Source organism: Protobothrops mucrosquamatus, unplaced genomic scaffold (genome assembly GCF_001527695.2).
Source record: "Protobothrops mucrosquamatus isolate PMUCROS unplaced genomic scaffold, P.Mucros_1.0 scaffold_151, whole genome shotgun sequence".
In the NCBI taxonomy this organism is placed as follows: Eukaryota; Metazoa; Chordata; class Lepidosauria; order Squamata; family Viperidae; genus Protobothrops; species Protobothrops mucrosquamatus.
In genome coordinates this window covers 826,477-847,811 of record NW_015386227.1, presented here as the reverse complement: position 1 = coordinate 847,811, position 21,335 = coordinate 826,477, and the positions used below count along the sequence as shown (strand labels likewise).

Sequence of the window (21,335 nt, the reverse complement as noted above, 5' to 3'; positions counted from 1 at the left end):
TAGTTCTCCATTTACATGAGATTTTGTAACAAATAGCGTAGTTTAGATTATAATTGCTGATTGTTTGCTTGTAGAGTTTTTGTTTTTTGTTTTTTTGTGCCCTCCAGTTATTGTTGACTCCTGGATAAATATCTGCAGTTTTCTTGGCAAGATTTTTCAGGAAATGGTTTGCCATTGCCCGTTTTCCAGGACTGAGAGAAAGTCACTGACTGAAGGTCAGCCAGCTGAGGCAGGACTAGAGCTCATGGTCTCCGGGTTTCTAGCTTGGTACCGTAACCACTTTCCCAAACTGGGTCTCTGTAATAGCTGTTACGATTTACTAATGTATGCAGAAGTTAAATTGAAGTACAGATATAAATAATAAAAATGACCTTGAATCAAGCTTGACTCCTAATCCTTTCAGCTATGGTCATGTAATTTTCTAAGTAACAGTCTGGAAATGGTTTGTCAATGCCATCTGCTGAATTTTTCTTCTAAAGACTTTCCATTTTAGCTTACAACCTTGGTATTTCCTGATAGTTTCCTATCCAAGTATTAATCAAGCCTGACCTTACTTAACTACCAAACCCAGAAAAGGTCAGCCAAGTGCTACCATTTGCTCAGACATGTAAATAGTAATACCCATGCATAAATGTATTGAGCTATATTTATCTAGAAAACAGTAATTATGCTAAACATAATGGGGCTTACAAATAACTTTATAGATTGTATTTTAATATTTGAAGATCTTCACATACAGTTCAGATATCACATTCCACTTCTCTAAACCACATACTATATAGGATAAATTTTGTTTCCTCTTTAGTACATCAATTTCATAACCTGTTCTTATTTAACCACCATTGGCTATGGCATTGAATCAGGCAAATTATGATTGTTGTTAACCTCAAACTGTGGATTAAAGTGGTTTTGTGGTCTACAATTTGAAATTGTTACTACCGTAAGCGTAATTTGGTCAGTTAAGATATAAGTATAGTTGGAAGAAACTAGAATACAAGAGAGTACTGGTATTTGAGAAGAGAGAGGAAAGTGAGAATTTTCAAGTACTTGAAATAAGTACTTTAGTAAACCTTTCAGAGCTGGCTCCAACCAAATAAATCTTTAGTCATGCTCTGCAAGATAAGCTAACATCAATATCAGTACATTCAGAGAATATGGTTTATTCTAGACTACCTAGTACAGTGGTGGCGAACCTATGGCACGTGTGCCAGAAGCGGCACTCGGAGCCCTCTCTATGGGCACACGTGCCGTTGCCCCAGCCTTGCCTCCCCCCGCCACCCCCTCAACAGCAGCCCCTCTGGAGGAGAGTTGCCCCCGAGCATGGCCCACGCGGAGCAGCACAGCCAAGGACATGGCAGCCAGGCAGCATAGACAAGACTCTGCCCTCATGCCCCATCGCGCACACTTGATGCTGTGAGGCGCGGGCAGAGGGCGTGGCTGCCATGGCGCTGCTGGGCTGCCATGGCGATCTGTGGCGGGCCCTGGAGGCGTTGAGTGGCCCTGCAGGCAGTCAGGGTGGGGACGGGGCAGGGGGTGAAGCGGGGCGGGGCCAGTTTTTGGGCACTCGGTCTTGAAAAGGTTTGCCATCACTGACCTAGTCAATTCATGACAGGCTAAATTTTCAGTTGCAATGACCATTCTTTCTCCCATAAAGGATTGTTGATCTATAGTAAATCAAATCAAATCTGTCTTGAGCTGATTTTGACAGCTGGTGATTTCATGTAGCTTTTTTTCCCCCAATAGTATGGAAATGTCTTGCCATTGCCTTCTTCCAGAATTTTTTTTTTTAATTTTTCAGGATAGCCTCCAGCACTAAGATTTCCTAGTGATCTTTCATCCAAGTACCAAATAGACCTGACTCTGTTTACCTTTCTAAGTGCAGCCTTTGTAATATAAGTAAAGTCACATGAAAAATAATATAAGTTACAGATAGTGGTGACAAAGCTAGAGGCAAAACTAGAGGCTGGAACTTGCACTATTTCAGGATTAGATAGCTCTTTGTTTCTCTCTGCTTGAATCTACAGCATTCATAACGATCAGTGATACTGAGGACAACATGAAATTACCCCACAGGATACATGGATATAGATTACCTATCTTAATTTTATGTCATATTATTTCAAGTATCAGCAAAACCTTTTTCCTAGGTTGTGGTATCTATTATGGTAGCCGGTGGTGTTTATTTTTCTTTGGCCCCAATAAAATTGGGAGAGAGAAGAAAATACTACTGTTTGTTGATTTTATTTAAATATTTTATGTATTTGCAAATTAATTATTAAAATATATTAATTTGTCTGCATATAGCCTTCATTATTTTTCAAAGAAGGAAACTTATTTTTGTTCTAGAGAATTGATGGTTGCCTTGGATAACTTTGTTTTTCTAGATGGTGAGAGACTAGTTGCTGAATCTTTCATTTCAGATATTCAGTTTGAATCCTGATATTCATGCCAATATTTGAACCTTTTCTTTTTGGGACAAGTTCAGTGAGAGTTATTTTGCATGTTCGTTACAGTAGATTTTCATTATTCCTACTAAAATTCAGCTCACTTGCCACAAACACAATTGCGTCTATAGACTTCATGCTTTCAATCTTTAAGAAATCAGATGGAGCAGAAACAGGGCTAAAACAAATGTATTACTGGTCTTTGTTGAGTTGGTCCTTCATTGCAATAGATGGAATACCTGAGTTATTCAGAAATATGTTATTGTATAGACGAAGTGTAAGGAAATTAAGTACCTACTTCTAAGAGACATAATTCCTTCAAAATTGAATTGACAGAATAACCTTGAGATAGGAATCTGCATTCTGTAGAAAGCAACTGTGCATAAGAGAAATATCTTATTCCGTGGGGGCAGTTAAACATCAGAATTATAGCAAATAGACATTAATTATTTTCTTCTATAGACTTCCCAGAGAGAGGAAGCCTGTGGAATAAAAACATTGTTCATATAAAGTAATATTTCTATTACTTTAAACTCTTAATGGTTCAATTAAACCTTGCAATAATATATAGTTCCATTTCAAAGGTAATAGAATTCCAATTAATCCTTCTTGTAAGTAGTTTGTCACACAGAATTATTTCTCTTGTTACTTCAGCTTTATTGTGTTTGTGCTCTGACTGCAACCAAGCCAATGCCACATGCGAAACAGATGGCGCCTGTATGGTCTCAATAACAAATGTGAATGGAATGAAGCATCACACCCGGACATGTATTCCTGAAGTAAAGTTGATTCCTGCTGGAAAACCATTTTTCTGCCTTAGTTCGGAAGCTGTACGCAACACACATTGTTGCTACTTTGACTACTGTAACAAAATTGATCTCATGGTACCCAGTGGTAAGTAGAATAATAGATTGAATATGAGAATGCTCTGAGTTTTTATAGGCAATTAAAGCAAGCCTGATTATTTTTATGCTGTAGTTATATCAGCCTTAATATATCCTGGTAATTATTTAGTTATTATTTATTTTTTCAATTTAAATAGTCATCTTAAATTCATGACTCTGGACCACTAACAGTGTTAAAAGAATGCATATAAATGTAATTAATTAAGAAGAAAAAATAAAAATAGAAACCATTGTAAAAACAAACCATCAATCACAGGTCAACATAAGCAGTGCATGGGATTCAGCCCAAATTTCTAACCCCCAGACTCGGTGACAAAACTAAGTCTTTGCAAGGGCTTACAAAACAGCTGATAGGGTCCAGAGTCAATTTAATCTCTACAGAAATTATATTCCAACAGTAGGTAAATAAAAAGAAAAGGCTCCCTTCCTGGATATTCCCAAATGGCATTCATTATTTTATGTACTTATTTATTACATTTCTACACCCCACTCTTCTAAGTGACTTGGGTGGTTTACAGCATCTTAGATAAAAAGCATAGTAAAGCAGCTGGATTTTTTTTTAAACACAACATAAGCTAATTTTAATATTTTTTTCCATGAGAGTTCATGTGCAATCTTCAGAAAAATATTTTAATACTTGAATTCTGTGGAAATATCTAAGCCTGGACAATATTGGAATTGGATTTATGTCAACAAAGATTGGATTTTAAAAGCTGGAATTGTATTTAATATTGAAGAGATTGTTTTGGAAAGTATATTATTGCATCTGTTTATAGTATCATTTTGTACCAAATATAATAAAAATTGGTGAAAAAATTAAAAGTACAGCCATATAAAATAATTAGTTGAACTTCTAATTAAATGTCACTTTCCATCATATTATACAGTCTCAGTCAGACAAGTTTTTAAAAGCCTATTCATTAGCTAGGTTGCAATATTAAATTCTATGAATTAAATTTTGTGGTAATACTACTATACACTCTTATGTGTAAAAAGTAAGAAATATTGTTGGGGAAGGGTTTGACTCCCCCTTGTGGCAGTATGTTTCATTGCAGCATGCATGAGTGATTTCAGAAAAATAATCTGCATTTAGAATATATGGAAATCTTTTAACAAAAATTACTGATATACTGTATGCTGAATAAAACATTTGGCATAAGGTTATTCCTTAACCAACTAGGGAAGATAAAATAGAAAATTGAAAGCAATGCTTAATACTATTTAAATAATCTTTGAAAAGTATAATGAAGTCTTCTGTCTTCCATATCGTACACTTAAGCTGATGTAAGCTTAAGTCTGTTTCCATAAGCTATGTTATCGAAAAGCCTCCACTGACAAATAAGTTCCTACTAGAGGTACTCAATCTTGGGGAGGTATTGCTTTTATTATATGTGGGTATATCTTCATATATATTAAATAAAAGAAAGCAGTAAGAAGAATTAGATTTTCAGTGATGAAATAATAGTGTTAACTTTCAACAGGAATATAGGACTATGAAAGAAGAAAGGTCTTATTATTTTGTTTAAAATCATTGGCCACACTACCACCCGCCATGTTCGTGAGTTCATTGAAGCCTGGCACTTCACAAACAATTCCATCAACAGACACATTGACCTACAACCAGCTTACAAACCATTCAGAATCCAAATCAACCACACAACCAACCAGAGACCGCACCAACCCTCAACCAACCCACGCAAGCTCCCTCCCCCCCCAGCAGTTCACTTTCCAATGACCCTGACCTGAAGTAATCTCCCCATCACAAGATCCACCACAAGCCTCTCACTGATGACTCACACCTGACCCTTATTTGACACAGCTATACCTGAAACCCTTATAAACAGAAGAGCACTGACACAGACATCCCCTAAACTCTGCTGAAGATGTTACCTAGCCTGGTAATGCAACGTTTGGAAGCCCAGCCCACAAGGTGGAGAATGAACCTTCACCCTCATCCTATACCCGAGCTACAGATATTCACCACTATTGCAAAACAATGTTCTGTTTATTGGCAATATGAGGAAAAGATAGGGAGAAACTATTAAAGTACTAAAAACATTTCAGCTTATTTGGTCTTTGCTGTTTGCAGTTACTTGTTTATATGTAATGCTAAACAAAAATTTAATGTTATGAACATGAATCCTGATTTCCTGTTTTTGGTGCAGCAGCAATGGGGGATAAGAGAAATATCCACTTCCACTTTTTTATGGTTTTGGTGTAATTACAAGCTTCCATTTTTAATCAGTAAAAATAAATGTTTCTGATTTCATTGTAGCTGAAGTACATGCATCCCTGAGACTCCAAGGCATGTCAATTCCTTTAAATGTTTATTATTGTAAAACTTTTAAAAATTTTCAATTAAAAAAAATGTTTATTCTTACTTTTCAATTGTATGCCTTCAAATCTATTGAATGTAGTCTCTATTATTTATTTTTTAAAAAAATCCTTAGATATATACTAGGTTTGAATTTGAAGCTTTTCTTTCTTGTCTTCCCTCTCCAGGACATTGGAAGGATAATGAAACTTCTTCAATCTGGGGACCTGTGGAGTTGGTGGCTGTGATCGCAGGGCCAGTCTTTCTTGTGTTCATCATTATGATTATACTAGTTTTTGTCTTCCATCACCATCCACGTATGTACCACAATCGTCAGCGGCTGGACATGGAGGATCCATCTTGTGAGATGTGTCTATCCAAGGACAAGACTCTGCAAGATCTAGTCTATGATTTGTCTACTTCTGGCTCTGGTTCAGGTATAATGTGTCTTTTATATAAAGATTTTTAGTTTTATTATAAACTTCAATATATAAATGTAATCTGTACTGTTAACCTAAGAATACCCATGCCTCCTAGAGTTTTTGCACAACTTCCACCTAAATGGCTACCCAAATTTTTTTTTTGTACTGGAGGTTGCTTCAGAGTGTTTGCCACAAACTGTAGCTGCAAGGTATTAAAAGCTAAAATTATACACTTCAAAATAAATTAACTATCATTTCTGTTTTGAAAAAGGCTTTTTGAGAAACAACAATAGAGGAATTTTAGAGGAGTCATTCTTGGTTTATACCTTCCAAACCCTCAATTTGGCATGCCTGATAAAAGTGATGGGAGGTGCAGTAGCCAAGCCTGAGACCTAAGTACTAGTGATGGAGTTACTTGCCCCAGCTCCTGCCACCTAGCCGTTCAAAAGCATATAGACACAAGTAGATAAATAGGTACCAACTTGGTGGGAAGGTCACCCTGTTCTGTGTGCCTCGGCCTATAATCATGGTAGCCCCATGACACAGAAGCATCTTCAGATAATGTTGGCTCTTCGGCTGTGAATTGGCGATGAACACCACCCCCTAGAATCAGGCGTGATTGGCAGCGGAAATGTTTTACCATTTTAATAAAGTGATTATTAAAATATATATTAACCCCAAGTTTATGATACCATAGCTGTGCCACCTAAATCTCAAATCAAGTATTCCAATAACCTGTTTCTTAAAGTCACCCAATCATTAATACATATCAACAGTAAGCAGAGAAATGCAGTTTTAGGTGCATTGTGTCACTGCCACCACGAGCAGCAGGAGACCGTGTGGATCGTTGCACCAATCATGCCAGTCCGCCACAAGTGGCAGGAGGCCCCAATGGCTTGTCATGCCCATTGCGCCACTGCTGCCACTCATGGCCTGCCACGAGCTATGGCATCAGCGTGCTGAGGAACGTGGCCTCCTGTTGTGAGCGGCGGACTGGTACAATCAGTGCAACAGTCATACGGCCTCTTGCGAGCAGTGGCAGCGGATGTACCACGTGATGTGCAGCCGGAGAAGAACTCAGGCAGCAGCACGACAGGTGTCAGGGTGTGGGTGGCCTGACTGCGGCGGTCCTAAGATAGTGGGTGCGGGGCATGTGGGGCAGCTCCACCCCCCACCTAGCTTGATGTTACATGTGCGCCTTGTCCCCAAACTAGGACTTATTTTGAGGATAGGGCTTATATTTGGCACATGCATAAATTTCAAGCTAGGGCTTATTTTTGGGATAGGTCTTATTTTTGGGGAAACACAGTAGTATACCTCTATGGCAATGTCATTTTTGCCCCCTTTTATATTGACCCAAATGCATTCAAGACAGTTTCCATCATTGTTGTGCTCTATTTCTGTAGAGATGTAGTTATTTCATATATATAGTGCAACTCCACTTCCTCTCTTATTTGGTCTGTTTCTTTTAAATAACTTAAATCCCTCTGGCTGCATGTTCTATGTGTGGGTTTCATCCCACCAAGTTTCCGTAATGGCAACAATATCATATCTGCCTTCATTTACTTGAATTTCTAGTTCACCCTGTTTATTGTTCATACTCTGTGTGTTGGTGTATAGACATTTGAGTCCTTTTTGGCTGACCCTGTGTTTACTTTCTACATAACCTATTTGGTGCCTGAGTTCCCCTACTTCCTTACCACCTATTTGATTAGTCTTGGTATAGCACTCACTATTATAAGCTTGATTTTACTTGACAGCAAGATTGATATTCTTACCCGCACAAACATCTGTGTTACATGCACTTATAACCCTATTAGTTTTAGATTGCTGGGGACAGTAATGTTCTATATGTCCCCGTTGTTTAGTTTAAATGTTTCTCCAGAAAGTCTGTGAATTTAATGCCAAGTAGTCCCTCTCTTTTGTACAGTTTTTCATTGGACCAGCTGCAGACATCATGACTAATATAATCAAAGCCTTCCCCTTTACACCACTCCTTTAGCCACACATTGAACTCTGCTATATGCTGGCATTTTCCTTTTTGTTCCTTATATACTGATAAAATCTCTGAAAAAGTAAGCCTACAGCCTATCCTACCAAGTTCCTGTCCCAAACTCTGGAAATCATTCTGCACAGAGAGTACATCTTTTTGGAACAGATCATTCGTGCCAAGATGTACAATAGCATCAACATTACAGTCTTTATTGGCATTCTTGAATACCTTAAAAATATGCCTCTACTGGCAGTAGCACCTGGCAGATGCCTGACCTCTTTCAAAACCTCCATATCGTTTCCTAAATTTACATCCCTTATAATTGAATCACCAACCAGAAGGTGGCTTCTCTTTTTGGATGCCTTGCTTTTCTTGCATGACTGGTGTGTAATATCTGATTCACACTTTCCCCTATCCAAAACAAGTTCTTCATCTTGGACCACGATTCCCTGCTTATTTGAGTTACCATCATCACAAGTATCTTGACTTGCCTCCTTAGTGTGTCCCTATTAAGGTCAGCAAGGGCATTGTATCTGTTATGCAGGGACACAGTGAAAGCTTTGTGTTTATGGTTCACAGCTCTCACCCTGCCAGATCCTACGGTTGTCCATACTGCCCTTCTCCTGCAGGATCGTTGTGCTAGAGGGGGCTGATAGCATGGCAGCTCCATAGAGCAGAATGGCTGAGTTGGACACCTAATTTCTGCTTGAAGAGCACAGACTAGAGACTCCAGTGGTTAGAATGCAGTATTGCAGGCTAATTCTGTTCAATTCTCACCGACTCAAGGTTGACTCAGTCTTCCATCCTTCCGAGGTAGATAAAATGAAGACCCAGATTGTTGGGGGCAATATGCTCACTCTGTAAATCTCTTAGAGAGGACTGTAAAGCATTGTGAAGGGGTATATAAGTCTTATAAATCCACTTGATCTGTGCAATCTAGTTAATAGCACCGTCTAGTGTCTACAAAATAAATTGCAGCTGGGAACAGTACCAGAAATATAAAGGAAAAGATAATAGAAAACGTCTCAGATTGTTTATATGTCCACTCCAATCAGCCCAGGATTAAATACAAAAATGAAGTATTCTCAATTCCCATGTTTCTTTAAAAGAAAGGCAACCAGTAGTACAAACGTTCAGAGTCCAATATCCTGGTCCAATTTTTAAATTATAGTCAGAGAAAAACTGAGAAGCTTCAAAACAAAATACTTTTGCAATTAGCTGGTGAGTTGAGTAAAGATGTAGGGTTTATTTCAAGTTTGAAGGTGTGGTGTACCTGGAAAAAAAAGACCCTAGGACTGACACATACACATACCCATCCATTTCTAAAATATTTTATATATATTTAACCTAAGAGAGGCTTTCTTTAATAACAGTAATAGTAGTAGTAATAGTAGTAGTAGTAATAATAATAATAAATAAAACATCAGATGTTTTTGCTTTGACAGTAAATATATGAAAAACTGAGCTTCAAAATATTTCAGTGTTTTAGGGCAAATTGCAATGGTTAAAAATGAAAACTCTTGCATGGTTTAACATTTTATTTCAATGCCTCCCAGTGGTAATTCCAGAACAGGCTTTAAGATACTGAAAAAGAAATAAATAAAGAGTATTGGCAGCTAACCACAGCAGTCAAAGTTATTTATGTCCAAAGGAGTTCTAGTTCTAGGGCCACATATTTCCTTGGCTTAACTATTAACTGCTTCTGTTAACATGAATCCTCAATAAGAGATTTGGGGGGGGGGATAGAATTTCACATTGATATCTGGTATAATTATTATCAGATGTGTGTGTACTTGAAGGGGGATAAAATCAAGGTGAGCTTGCTGTCCTTGTCATTGACTTCTGCTTTGCCTCTGTTTTCCTCCTTCATTCTCTGCTTTCAGGCTTGCCACTGTTTGTCCAGCGTACTGTGGCTCGAACAATTGTCCTCCAGGAAATCATTGGCAAAGGTCGCTTTGGGGAAGTGTGGCGTGGCCGATGGCGTGGTGGTGATGTAGCTGTGAAAATTTTCTCATCACGGGAAGAGAGATCGTGGTTTAGAGAAGCTGAAATCTATCAAACAGTCATGTTGCGCCATGAGAACATTCTAGGATTTATTGCTGCAGACAACAAAGGTATTTTGTTGCTTTGATGTTCCAGTAAACAAACAAATGCTTCAATTGCTTTTGAAGCCTAATATTGATGTATGGTAGGTTCATACTTTGCACTAAAATCTAATTTTCCTTTTTTTTAATGTGTGATTTAGCATGTACTACAAAAGAGGTGACCTTGAAATTAAGACTTGTCCCCTTAGCATGATCTGTGAATATGCTTTGAGGTCTGTGGCTTCTTTGCTTATTCCAGGTTTGCCTTATCTTACCAATCTGCAGAGTATGTCAAAACAGCTTTAAAAGGGGGGGGGGAGGCAGAAAACACAGTGGTTATCTTTGCTTGTTCATAGGCTTGACTCTGAACTGTTTACAGCAGTGTTTAAAACCACAACTACATGTGATTTTGAATTCAGTTATTGTGTATTAATAATACAGCAATAGCTATTATATGTTGCTTTGAATTAAAACCCAATTAATAAGCTGCATGATAATTTAGCAATAGTGATAAAATGTGTGTATCTGTTAGCTGTATTGATACAATATCCTAAAACATTATAGAACATTTTATATGCTAGGAAATTAGAAATAGTAGCATAGATTTTTGGCAGGTAATTTGGGGGAGAGGAGCTTGGATAGAAATAAAAAAATTACTTTTACTTAAGAGCTGGGGATGTAAACATTGAAGAAAAAAGGAACAATGTCAGATCGGCTTTAAGAGCAAGAGGGAATACATATTGACAACAGGAAGAGGTGGCTGAGGAAACTTGAAACACTGGAGAATTGTCAAAAATCCAAGGTGGTAATGAATTGGGAGTTCTACCTTATGTTAAGGTTTGCATACAGGAGAACAGCCAGGACATTTTTTTGTCATTACAATAGACTGAGACAACATTGTATAATTAAAAAGTTATCTCTTGTGGATTTCATAAACAATTTAGGGATTACTTTTATTATCCTAACCTAAAATATTCTAGAATGTTAGCCCTTAGGTATTTAAACATTGGTTTGAGCTAAACATCTATCACACAGGAGGAAAGTACATCCCTCTTACATAGAGACTTGGTTATAGCGTGTAAGAAATTGGAATGATGAATTGTTAATCTCTCAGACTACTTTCACCATCACAGAGACGGCTTCATCCAGGAAAAATACAACTGCTATAATGGCTTAGACTGCAGGATGCAGTGAAAAGCAACTGGCACTTCGTTTCACTTCCTTCTTTCATATAAACTGCACAAACAGTTTTTAGCTTCTAGTAAGCAACTATTATAAGAAAAAGAAACTGGTCATGTTAACATAATTGCACTGTGTAATTCAAGCTACGATTGACAATTTCCTGTCTAGAACATTACATTCTTCCTTGGGATGGCAACCAGTTCTTAAAGTTTAATTGATTACTTTCATAAAAGTAATTTTTATCAGATCTACATTTGAAACTGTGGAAAGGAATAATCTCACAAAAGCTTTTAAAACTCTTAGTTTCTGAACTTCACCACCTTTGGGATTGTCTCTTATTGTTTCTTTTATTCCTTTGTCTTGAATGTGAATGCGAGACATTCTAACAAAATATGTTTGATGATGGCTTGGTGCTAGATTAGCTCTTAAGTTTTGCTTCCTTCATTCTGCTCATTACATTCTCATACCTGGAAACATACCCAGTCAAAAAACAGAAACCAACACTGAGAAACGGATCTGACCTTGTATAGTTCATGCAAATTTGTTAAGTTTATTAGGAAACACTATGAATGTCTGCTTTGGTTATCATTATTTACAATGTTCACTATGTTATGAATTCAAGACTAAACAATATTAAAATAACTTGGCAGTTTAATTACATTCAAGTGTATACTCTGAGGCACAGTTAACATCTATAAAAGTATCCGGAAAAGGACATTATTTTGAAGCTCTTCAAGCTTCAATAATCTAATGCTATATGAAATGACAACATTCCTGCACATTAGTTCTTATCTGCCTTCTAGTGGAGCAAAGACTGACAAACCCAGTGATGGCGAACCTTTTCGAGACCAAGTGCCCAAAAACTGGCCCTGCCCCGCTCCACCCCCTGCCCCGCCCCCACCCTGCCTGCCCGCAGGGCCACTCACCGCCTCCAGTGCCCGCCGCAGATCGCCATGGCAGCCCAGCAGCTCCATGGCAGCCACGCCCTCTGCCCGCGCCTCATAGCATCAACTGCACAATGGGGCGTGAGGGCAGAGTCTTCTCTATGCTGCCTGGTTGCCATGTCCTTGGCTGTGCTGCTCCGCGTGGGCCACGCTCGGGGGCAACTCTCCTCCAGGGGGGCTGCTGGTGAGTGGGTGGCAGGGGGAGGCAAGGCTGGGGCAACGGCACGTGTGCCTACAGAGAGGACTCCGAGTGCCGCCTCTGGCACGCGCGCCATAGATTCACCACCACTGGCTTAAGCATTATTATCCTCTGCTTTTATGATAAAACAAGCTATCTTTCTGCCTTTTATAGACCCAAAAGCAGTCTGCAATCACTATTCTGTGGAGAGGAGTATATAGGCCTGGATTAGTTAGCTGCATTGTACAGTGGCAAATCTGAAAACAAAAACTGGGTACAGACCATCTGAGATATTTTTATAATGTTTATTAAAATTTACATAAACAAATATACACAAAATATATACAAACTAAGGGAAAAGGGGAAAAGTGCAAGGAAAAGGGGAAAAAATAAAGAGATATGCAAAGACTTCACCAAGACCAGTATAATTTCAGTAACTTATCAACTTTTCCATATAACAACAAAAAATGTTCCATATCTCGTTGCTTGCCTAGAAACAAAATTTAAAGCTTTTTCATTCAGTCCCAATCACAAAATCCATTGTTATGAGAAAAAAACAACATATATATTTTTACTTTAATCAAATAAATGTTTCATATTATTTTTCTTTTTAACACGATACCTTATCACTTTTTCTGAAAATGCAATAAAAAATACCTTGTTCCCATATATTATCTCATATCTACAGTATAAATAAATCTTTAAAAATCTCTTTTTCATTGAGTCCCATTCAAGGAAAATGCATTAAGAACTACCAGAAACAACATTGTATGTATTCTAATCTTGATCAGATAAGCCAACTTTATATTCCTTCCCTTTAAAAAAAAATCCTGATCTTTAATCTCTTTAAATAGTATTCCAAAACTTGAAGTTTAACACATCTCTTTTGTAAATCCAAGGTAAGCAGTTATTCAAATCACTCGCCTTTCCTACAGTTCCTAGAGCTCTAAAACCCACCAGCACAACTGTCTTACCTATCTCCTTGTGGGGAGCCACTGTATAGAACAGGGGTCCCCAACCCCTGGTCCACAGCCCAGTGCCATGGGTTGGGGACCGGGCCGCAGAAGTGGCAGGCAAGCGTGCAAAGTTGCATTTACACAAGCGTTGCGCACACATGAAACCATCCCCTCCCTCTCCCCCACTGCCTGTGGTCCGCAGAGCTGGAAAGGCTGGGGACCGCTGATATAGAGAATTAATGGGCCATCCCAGGTTCTCTCTTTATGATCCATTCACCAGCTCCTCATTCTACTGTGGTGGTCAGCTCTACTCTCCACGGAATGCTATTGCTTCTCCAGATGTTCCTGTTTCTCTTCTCCCTTCTCTCTCCTTATTTCCCATCGGTCTCTATCAGAGGGCATGTTAACCACATTTTCTGGGGCAAGGATGAGAAAGAGGAAATCATTGCCAAGTCCAATCTCTACCATAATATTTTGATTATTGTGAGGACTAAACTGTGAAGGGAAAATGAATCTACAGTACAAACTTGCTTTAGTATAAATCCCACAATAAATAGCTACACAGATGGAGTTAAAATATAACTTATTTCTGAACTAAATAATGAATAGTAATGAATCTGCTGCTCTTCAATGACATCTAAAAAAACTATTGTTATTTTCTTTTTTTCAGTACATTTTTCTTTTTTTCTTTTTTTGTATTGCCAACAGATAATGGCACTTGGACACAACTATGGTTGGTCTCTGATTACCATGAGCATGGATCTCTGTTTGATTACCTCAACCGATATACTGTAACTATTGAAGGGATGATTAAATTGGCTCTGTCTGCTGCCAGTGGCTTGGCACATCTGCACATGGAAATTGTGGGGACTCAAGGTAAGGGATACAGATGTACATTTGATAATGAACGGTTGGAAAATTAGAAAACCAAGCTTCTGTTATTGATAGATATGAGCTGAAAAAGAGAATAAATTCTTTTGATATAAAGTGATTCATTGACTCTAAGAACAGCAATAATGATAATTTTTAAACTTGTGTGCTGCCCAGTTCTCAATGATTCTGGGTCATTCAAGATAAACAATAATTTTTTACAATAAAATCAATAAAAGATGCCAAGCACAACAGACTAGGAGAAACGAGGCAAGGGATCTCATTCTTATTTGCTAAAGGCCTGGGTCAGGGGTGTCAAACTCATGACGTTGCGCAACGTATCGGGCCGGTTTTGCCATTGCCGGCAATGGGGTGGGCGCGGCTTCAGTATGATGAAACCGGCCCGTGGGGCAGCAGTTTGACACCCCTGGCCTGGGTGAAGAGCCAGGCGTTTGTGGCTCCTCAAAACAACAGAGTGGAGGCCAGCGGGATTTCAGGGAAAAAGCATTCCAGAGAGTTTGCTACAAAGAAGATGCCCTTCTGGGGTCCCAATTGATGATATTGTTTAATCAAAGGAACCTGGATTACGCCAACCTTGCTGGATTGAATTAGCCTTTAGGTTAACATTGAAAAGATTTAGAAATCTGATATTGTTTATTTAAGAGGAAGAGATGTTTGGAATATGTGGAGCTAAAGTTTCCTTTTAACAAACTGAGGTTAAGCATAGTTTCTTTTATTTGAAGTAATGAGGAATTATACTTTAAGGTAATCAGGACTGATGTGCTAAGGAAGGATGTAAATGAGAATAGATAATTCCAGTTCTTCATCCTGCATTTTAAATGGTGATTTAACAAGATGGAAAAGGCATATACTGTCCAACTGTCTTAATCTAGGAAGAATTGGCAGTAGAAGACCTATTCAATTTACATTGTTGAAGTTGGATAAGAGATCTTGCTTTTTTCCTTCAGATAAATTATACTTTCTAGATCTCATATGAATATTGCCACAGCTTAACCAAGTTTTTTACATTGCACTCTCTTTTTTGTTTTTTCTTGACCAAAGTGTATAAACAGAATTCACTCTCATACTTTATTAGGAAAACCTGGGATTGCACATCGTGACTTGAAATCCAAAAATATATTAGTGAAGAAGAATGGCACTTGTGCCATTGCAGACCTTGGTCTAGCTGTCCGCCATGATTCTGTAACTGATACAATTGATATTGCCCCTAATCAGAGAGTTGGAACAAAACGGTGAGTATATATATGAGCTGACTGGGTTGGGTAGATCAAGATACATCTGGTAATTTTGAATGCTTCCTTTCTCTGTAGCCTTTTGGCTGCATCATTGTTAGAATTGTATTTTCTTAGCCATTAGCCGTTAAATCTAATTAGTTTTTTCAACATGCATCATTAGGATTGGATATTGGGTGAATCAATTACAGCATTAAATTACTTCTGAAATTTAAAGAGTTCCCCAATAAGGTACTTTACATCATAAAACATTTTTAACAAAATCATGTGCATTAGAAATGTAATTAACATTTCTATAAACCTGAGCGGTTCATTAAATGGTGAATTGTTGAAGGAGAATAATCTATCTTTAATGATAGCTGAACAATATTAATTAGGCAACTGCCTTTTATCTATATGAACTATATACTTAAAATTTGCATTGTGTTTTAATATGTTCTTTCAAAATGATTTCCAATAAATTATTTGGGATAATCCTTAATATCCTTAGTGTAAAATATTGTGCTTTGTGTATTTCAACAAGTTTTTCTGGCAACCATATTTCTTGTAGATCTAAATCTAATCACTCACGACAGTACGGTATTACAGAGCAGACAACTAAATAATCTGACAAACGAGAGAAAGTTTTGTACAGGGGTAGTCAACCTTGGCTCTTTTATGACTCGTGGACTTCAACTTCCAGAATTCCTGAGCCAGCTGTGCTGGTTCAGGAATTCTGGGAGTTGAAGTCCACAAGTCATAAAAGAGCCAAGGTTGACTACCCCTGGTTTTGTAGAATGATTGCTTGTGTTCCTATTCTTGCTTCACCTTTCCTGCCAATAAAACTTTACAGTGCTGCTAACTAGCAAGACAAAATTATCTTTCTTTTCAGCTTTTGTTGGTAAGCATTTTAAAATATGTTGTTAACAGAAAGTCAAATAATATAAAAAAATCCTTAAATATTATAGGCTTTCCTCAAAAGTTGTTGAATGAATTTTTGTTCTCATTCACAATAGACGATAGATGCATAGTTTTCTGTATATGTGACATATGTGAAGCATATGTGTCTCAAATAGATGCCATTAATCTGATTGTTCTTTTGCTACAGTTACATGGCCCCTGAGGTTCTTGATGAAACAATAAACATGAAGCATTTTGATTCATTTAAGTGTGCGGATATCTATGCCCTTGGCCTGGTTTACTGGGAAATTGCTCGCAGGTGCAACTCAGGAGGTAATAGATTCCCTCCCTCCCTCCCCCTCTCTCATAAAAGTTAAGAGTTTCCTATTGGCTTCAGATCTTACAATTCTGTACATTTCGATGCAAAGGAAGTAAAGTTGCTGATTCAGAATCTGATTTTTTCCCCACTGATTTTGCATTGTAGTCAGACTTTCCTTTAATAGGTTTGAATGATAGTCATTGGTTCAAACCACAAAGCTATAGTTCAGGATTAACGTTATTATTTTTTCCTGTTCTCTTTGATATACTAATTAACAGAGGTAGTAAGTCATGAAGTATTAATAAAAAAAAAATCCCTCCTTAATCTGCTTGACTGCAGAATGTATTCCAAACTAAGGTAATTTTTTTACTACATTTTTATTGATCAATTGTGGGGATTATTTAATTCATTTTTGTCATCAACTGAAAAACAATATCATATTTTAGATGGAAATAAGCAGGAGCAGAAAATAGAATATGGGCCATAGCTGCTTCTGTATATGCTTAGTAAACATATTATTTAAGCTTACTCACATAAATGGAAAAGAAGAAGGACAAGAAATATAAATTTTCCAGACTCAAAATTTTCCACATCTGGAAAGTCTGCTAAAAGTACATTGCATCTGCATATTACTATTTCAACATCTCAATAAACGTACATACAGCAAAGTTTTTTTAGTGTCTATGCACGTATTGTTTGGACCTCATTAGAATAAGGTTAAATTTATCACGTCAAATAGTATAATTGAAATGCTTACACACACTGTAGATATTAAGATGAATATGCTAATTGGAATGATACTCATTTGTATAAGAAAAAATCACAATGGTATACAGCAAAAAAAAGTACACACTAAAAGTTAAATTAGACAAAAAGAAGATCCATGATAAAGAAGAAGATATGCCTTATGAAGAAATGAAGATTTTGCAGTCAGACAGCTTAATCAAATAAATTAAACTGAATTAGACAACAAAGGATAACTTAAATATAATGAATCAAAAGGTGGTCTTTTCCATAGATCATTTTTTAAATTGCCACACTTTAGAATAAGATAAAATAATTATTCTGCCACGGACTAATAACAAAACTCTTTAATCTCAGGGATAATACTAATAACTTTGATTTAAAAAGGATTCAAATATAATTGAAATGTTAAAAAGCTAACTCAGATACCAGTGTTGTTAGTACTTTGTAAGAAAGTATTGAAATCAGAATTTTGGTATAACAAAGAAACTGCAGAAGTAGTTGTAAGATTAATTTTGCTAGAGCAAGTTCCTGTTTTTAAAAACTGTCTTTTTTATATTATACAAATTAGGTACTTTTAAAAAAATATCAGTAGATAAGAAATATTAAGTTCAAGAGCGTTTTTTAAAATTTTATATTTGTTTGCTTATTTTTATGCCAAAATAATTCTTAAGTGGTGTATATAATAAGATAGGCAATTAATCTCTCATTGAAGATTTTTGTGCAAGATACAAACTGTGTAGTAACTGTTAAGTATATGTCGTTCTTTATTCAGAAAAATCACTGGATCCCAAATTCAGAAGGTGAAATGAATATAAAAATGTTTTAAATTTGTGTTTAAAAAGGAGGGAAAGAGATTTTGTTCACTGTTATCATGATATGTAATATTGAAAAATAGTTTGGAAAGCTATTATAGTGATATTTATGAGGAAAGCAGTAGTGAAATCTAAGATGATCTTAATAATTATATTGTGAGAAATCTAAAGAAAAATAGTTTCATATACTTATGATGGATTGGATAGTATATTCTGTATGTTGGAAAACCCTCAACTACCAAAACTGAAAGACTAATATATTACTTCTAGGTTTAACTTAGCCATTATTTATAATCTCCTTAGAAAAAAAATATTTTTAATGCACTGTTAAAGTTAAGAATATAATAGTGAATAATAATTTTCTTGTTTTTTCTAGGAGTATATTTTCCATGTAATAATTGCTAGATATATATAACTCCTTTTTTCTTATTTTCTATATTGCTTCCTATGTTGGTAATCATAAATATTGAAAGTTAAAAGAAGCAGGCCACAGACTCTCAGGTGTTTTTCCTGTGCACATATTATTGTTATTATATAATGTTTATATTTTATTACTGAAAACCAATATGCACACATCATCAGATATCAGGTTCACTGCTAAGTTCCATGTTGTATTATACTTCCTGCTCCTTTTGCAGGCTGTTCATCCTATATCATTAATGCTACTATGCCTATGTAAAAGATATTTTCGTAAGAAATAATAGCTTGTTTCTCTTTTTTCCTTTTTAGGTATTCATGAAGAATATCAGCTCCCATACTATGACCTTGTGCCCTCTGACCCGTCCATTGAAGAAATGCGAAAAGTTGTATGTGAACAGAAACTACGACCTAACATTCCCAACTGGTGGCAGAGTTATGAGGTACAGTTGATCTTGAAAATTAAAAAGCATGCCATAAAGCATCATTCTTAATATAGTATTTGTCATATTAGCTAGAGGGGAACGGAAAGCTTCCGCAAATTGTTGGCATGAAATCTTGGTAGCAGTTGGATAAAGAACTCCAGATATCAACTCATCCTCTGTTTTTACTGTATTTTGTACTGAAGTATTTTATTCTGGCTTTTTGAATAAGGTCTGTGCAATATATAGGTGAATCCAGACATACAAAAAGTAATTTCTGCTAAATATATTAAAATTCTGGCTTTGATTATAGTTCTAGCCAGTCAGATAAAAATGGACTAGGTTATACATTGCACTAAGCTAAGGTTTGCATAATTGTGGCATTTTGAATAACATACATTGGATTCACACATTTCAAGCCAAACCAAGCAGACCACGTTATAGCCAGACATGGTATTTAAACACAACTATTTTTTCAAATTTTCTTTATTTGTTTGTAGAAAGATATAAATAAATAGTCTACATGCAGAAGACAAAACTCAAGTGAAGATTTCAGATTTAGAGTGTTAAAAAGAAATTGGATTGGCTCTGGCTTGGTTTTCATGTAATACAAAACCAACCCCCCCCCCCAAATTATAGCATATTTAACAAACCAGTTTTTAAAAACAGCTTTGAATTCTGTGGAAATGCAGTTAGTGACAAAAAATGTCTTTTTCATGATTGTGGAAGACAAATCTTTGCTTCTTTTTAAGAGGCAATTGGCAAACACTGAATTTTATTTTGACCAGATTTTTTTAAAAAAAATCCTATTAAAAAACTTAAGTTGCCACTGCAGTTTTAAATGCATACTAACAAAAAAAAAAAGCACAAAGTAGCATCATAAGCAACCTATTCTTCATAGATTTTTTTAAAAATTGATTTGATCTACTTAAAAGAGATTTCTCCTGATGTCGTTTTTCCCCTGTTCCCAGGCTTTGCGAATTATGGGGAAAATGATGCGAGAGTGCTGGTATGCCAATGGAGCAGCACGGCTAACAGCCTTACGGATCAAGAAAACTCTTTCTCAACTCAGTATCCAGGAAGATGTGAAAATTTAGACTGCAAGCCCTGTCTTGAGGAAAGTGCACAAAAAGCTGCCATGCAAGAATTGATGTGGTGAAGAAGGCCTACCTCGTCTTTGTATTCAGCCTGCTGCTATCAACTGGACAGCTTGGCCTGCAGGTGGCCAGGTGAGGAGGATCGACATTAGAGACTTCACTCATTTCCTCATTTAAGAGTGAAACGCATCTTTTTTGAATTCCCTTTTGAGAAGCATTCTGAGGGGCTTGTATAGGAGAATGTCCGTCACAATATAACATTGTTTCTCTTATGGAAATCCCTGTAAATTTGAGTTATGTGCTGATTAGGGAAAGCCTTACGGCTTGGGAGAAGAAGATACTTCCTTGTGGATTAAAAAGTGTGGCAAGGGGAAGGTTTCGAGGACTGACACGTACACACAGGCACCTTATGTGCACTTTGTCTGGCTATATAGTGGCCCTTTTCTAGCTCAACAGATCCTAAGCCAGAACTACAGAGCGTGCATGTGCAAAGGTATGTGTCCCTTTGCCCTGTAGATGTGTATTGTGTCTGCTTGTGCTCCTGTGCATGTTGAAAATGTAGTGTGTCCTTTTGTGAAGTGCAGGTGCTAATTCCCTATTTCTCACTAGTTGATAATTAGCTGTCTTCTTACAGAGTAGGGTTCTGCCCTGCTAAATAGTAGACTTTTGGGGGGCACTGTACAAATGGTTCCACTGCCATTCTTCTCTTTTTTTTTTTTAAAGCAGGGAAAATATTTTTGATTGTGCGTGTTTGTTTTCTTAGTTTAAAATTCTCCCATAATGGGTAGCAATGATTAGCAAGCAGAAAGAATTGTGGGTATCTGCTGAAATTGGTGCTTTCCTAGTTAAAGAAAGGCAAACAAAATTGAACATGTGGGATCATTGCCCTTCCATTTCTCAAGGTGCCTTTGGCAGAACAACTCCGGTGTTTTACATTTCTCTACCGAATGAAATGGCTATGGAGAAATATGCACTCAGAGACTTCCTGGCAACATTTGTCCTTTCAAGGAACAATGACTGCAAAATAAAGCTGATGTGTGTGTGCGTGTGTGTGTACGTACGTTTATGTGTATATAGATAGATAGATAAATATAATA

General features: G+C 36.9%; 1 protein-coding gene across 1 annotated transcript; it reads left to right on the top strand.

Annotated features, from left to right (window-relative positions):
- Positions 1-3,051: 3,051 nt before the first annotated feature.
- On the top strand, positions 3,052-20,974 carry ACVR1B (activin A receptor type 1B). Its single transcript, XM_029284865.1, has 9 exons — positions 3,052-3,342; positions 3,884-3,887; positions 5,863-6,100; positions 9,962-10,192; positions 14,131-14,298; positions 15,389-15,545; positions 16,633-16,757; positions 19,032-19,162; positions 20,113-20,974. The coding sequence occupies exons 1-9, from the start codon at positions 3,164-3,166 to the stop codon at positions 20,236-20,238; spliced, it is 1,359 nt and encodes a 452-aa protein (XP_029140698.1). The 5' UTR covers positions 3,052-3,163; the 3' UTR covers positions 20,239-20,974.
- The last annotated feature ends 361 nt before the right edge of the window (positions 20,975-21,335 follow it).

Excerpts from the sequence above, each read along its gene's own strand:
- ACVR1B (XM_029284865.1), top strand. The coding sequence starts at position 3,164 with ATGGTCTCAATAACAAATGTGAATGGAATGAAGCATCACACCCGGACA. Across the intron at positions 6,101-9,961 it reads TACTTCTGGCTCTGGTTCAG|GCTTGCCACTGTTTGTCCAG; the intron begins GTATAATGTGTC and ends CTCTGCTTTCAG. Across the intron at positions 14,299-15,388 it reads GGAAATTGTGGGGACTCAAG|GAAAACCTGGGATTGCACAT; the intron begins GTAAGGGATACA and ends ATACTTTATTAG.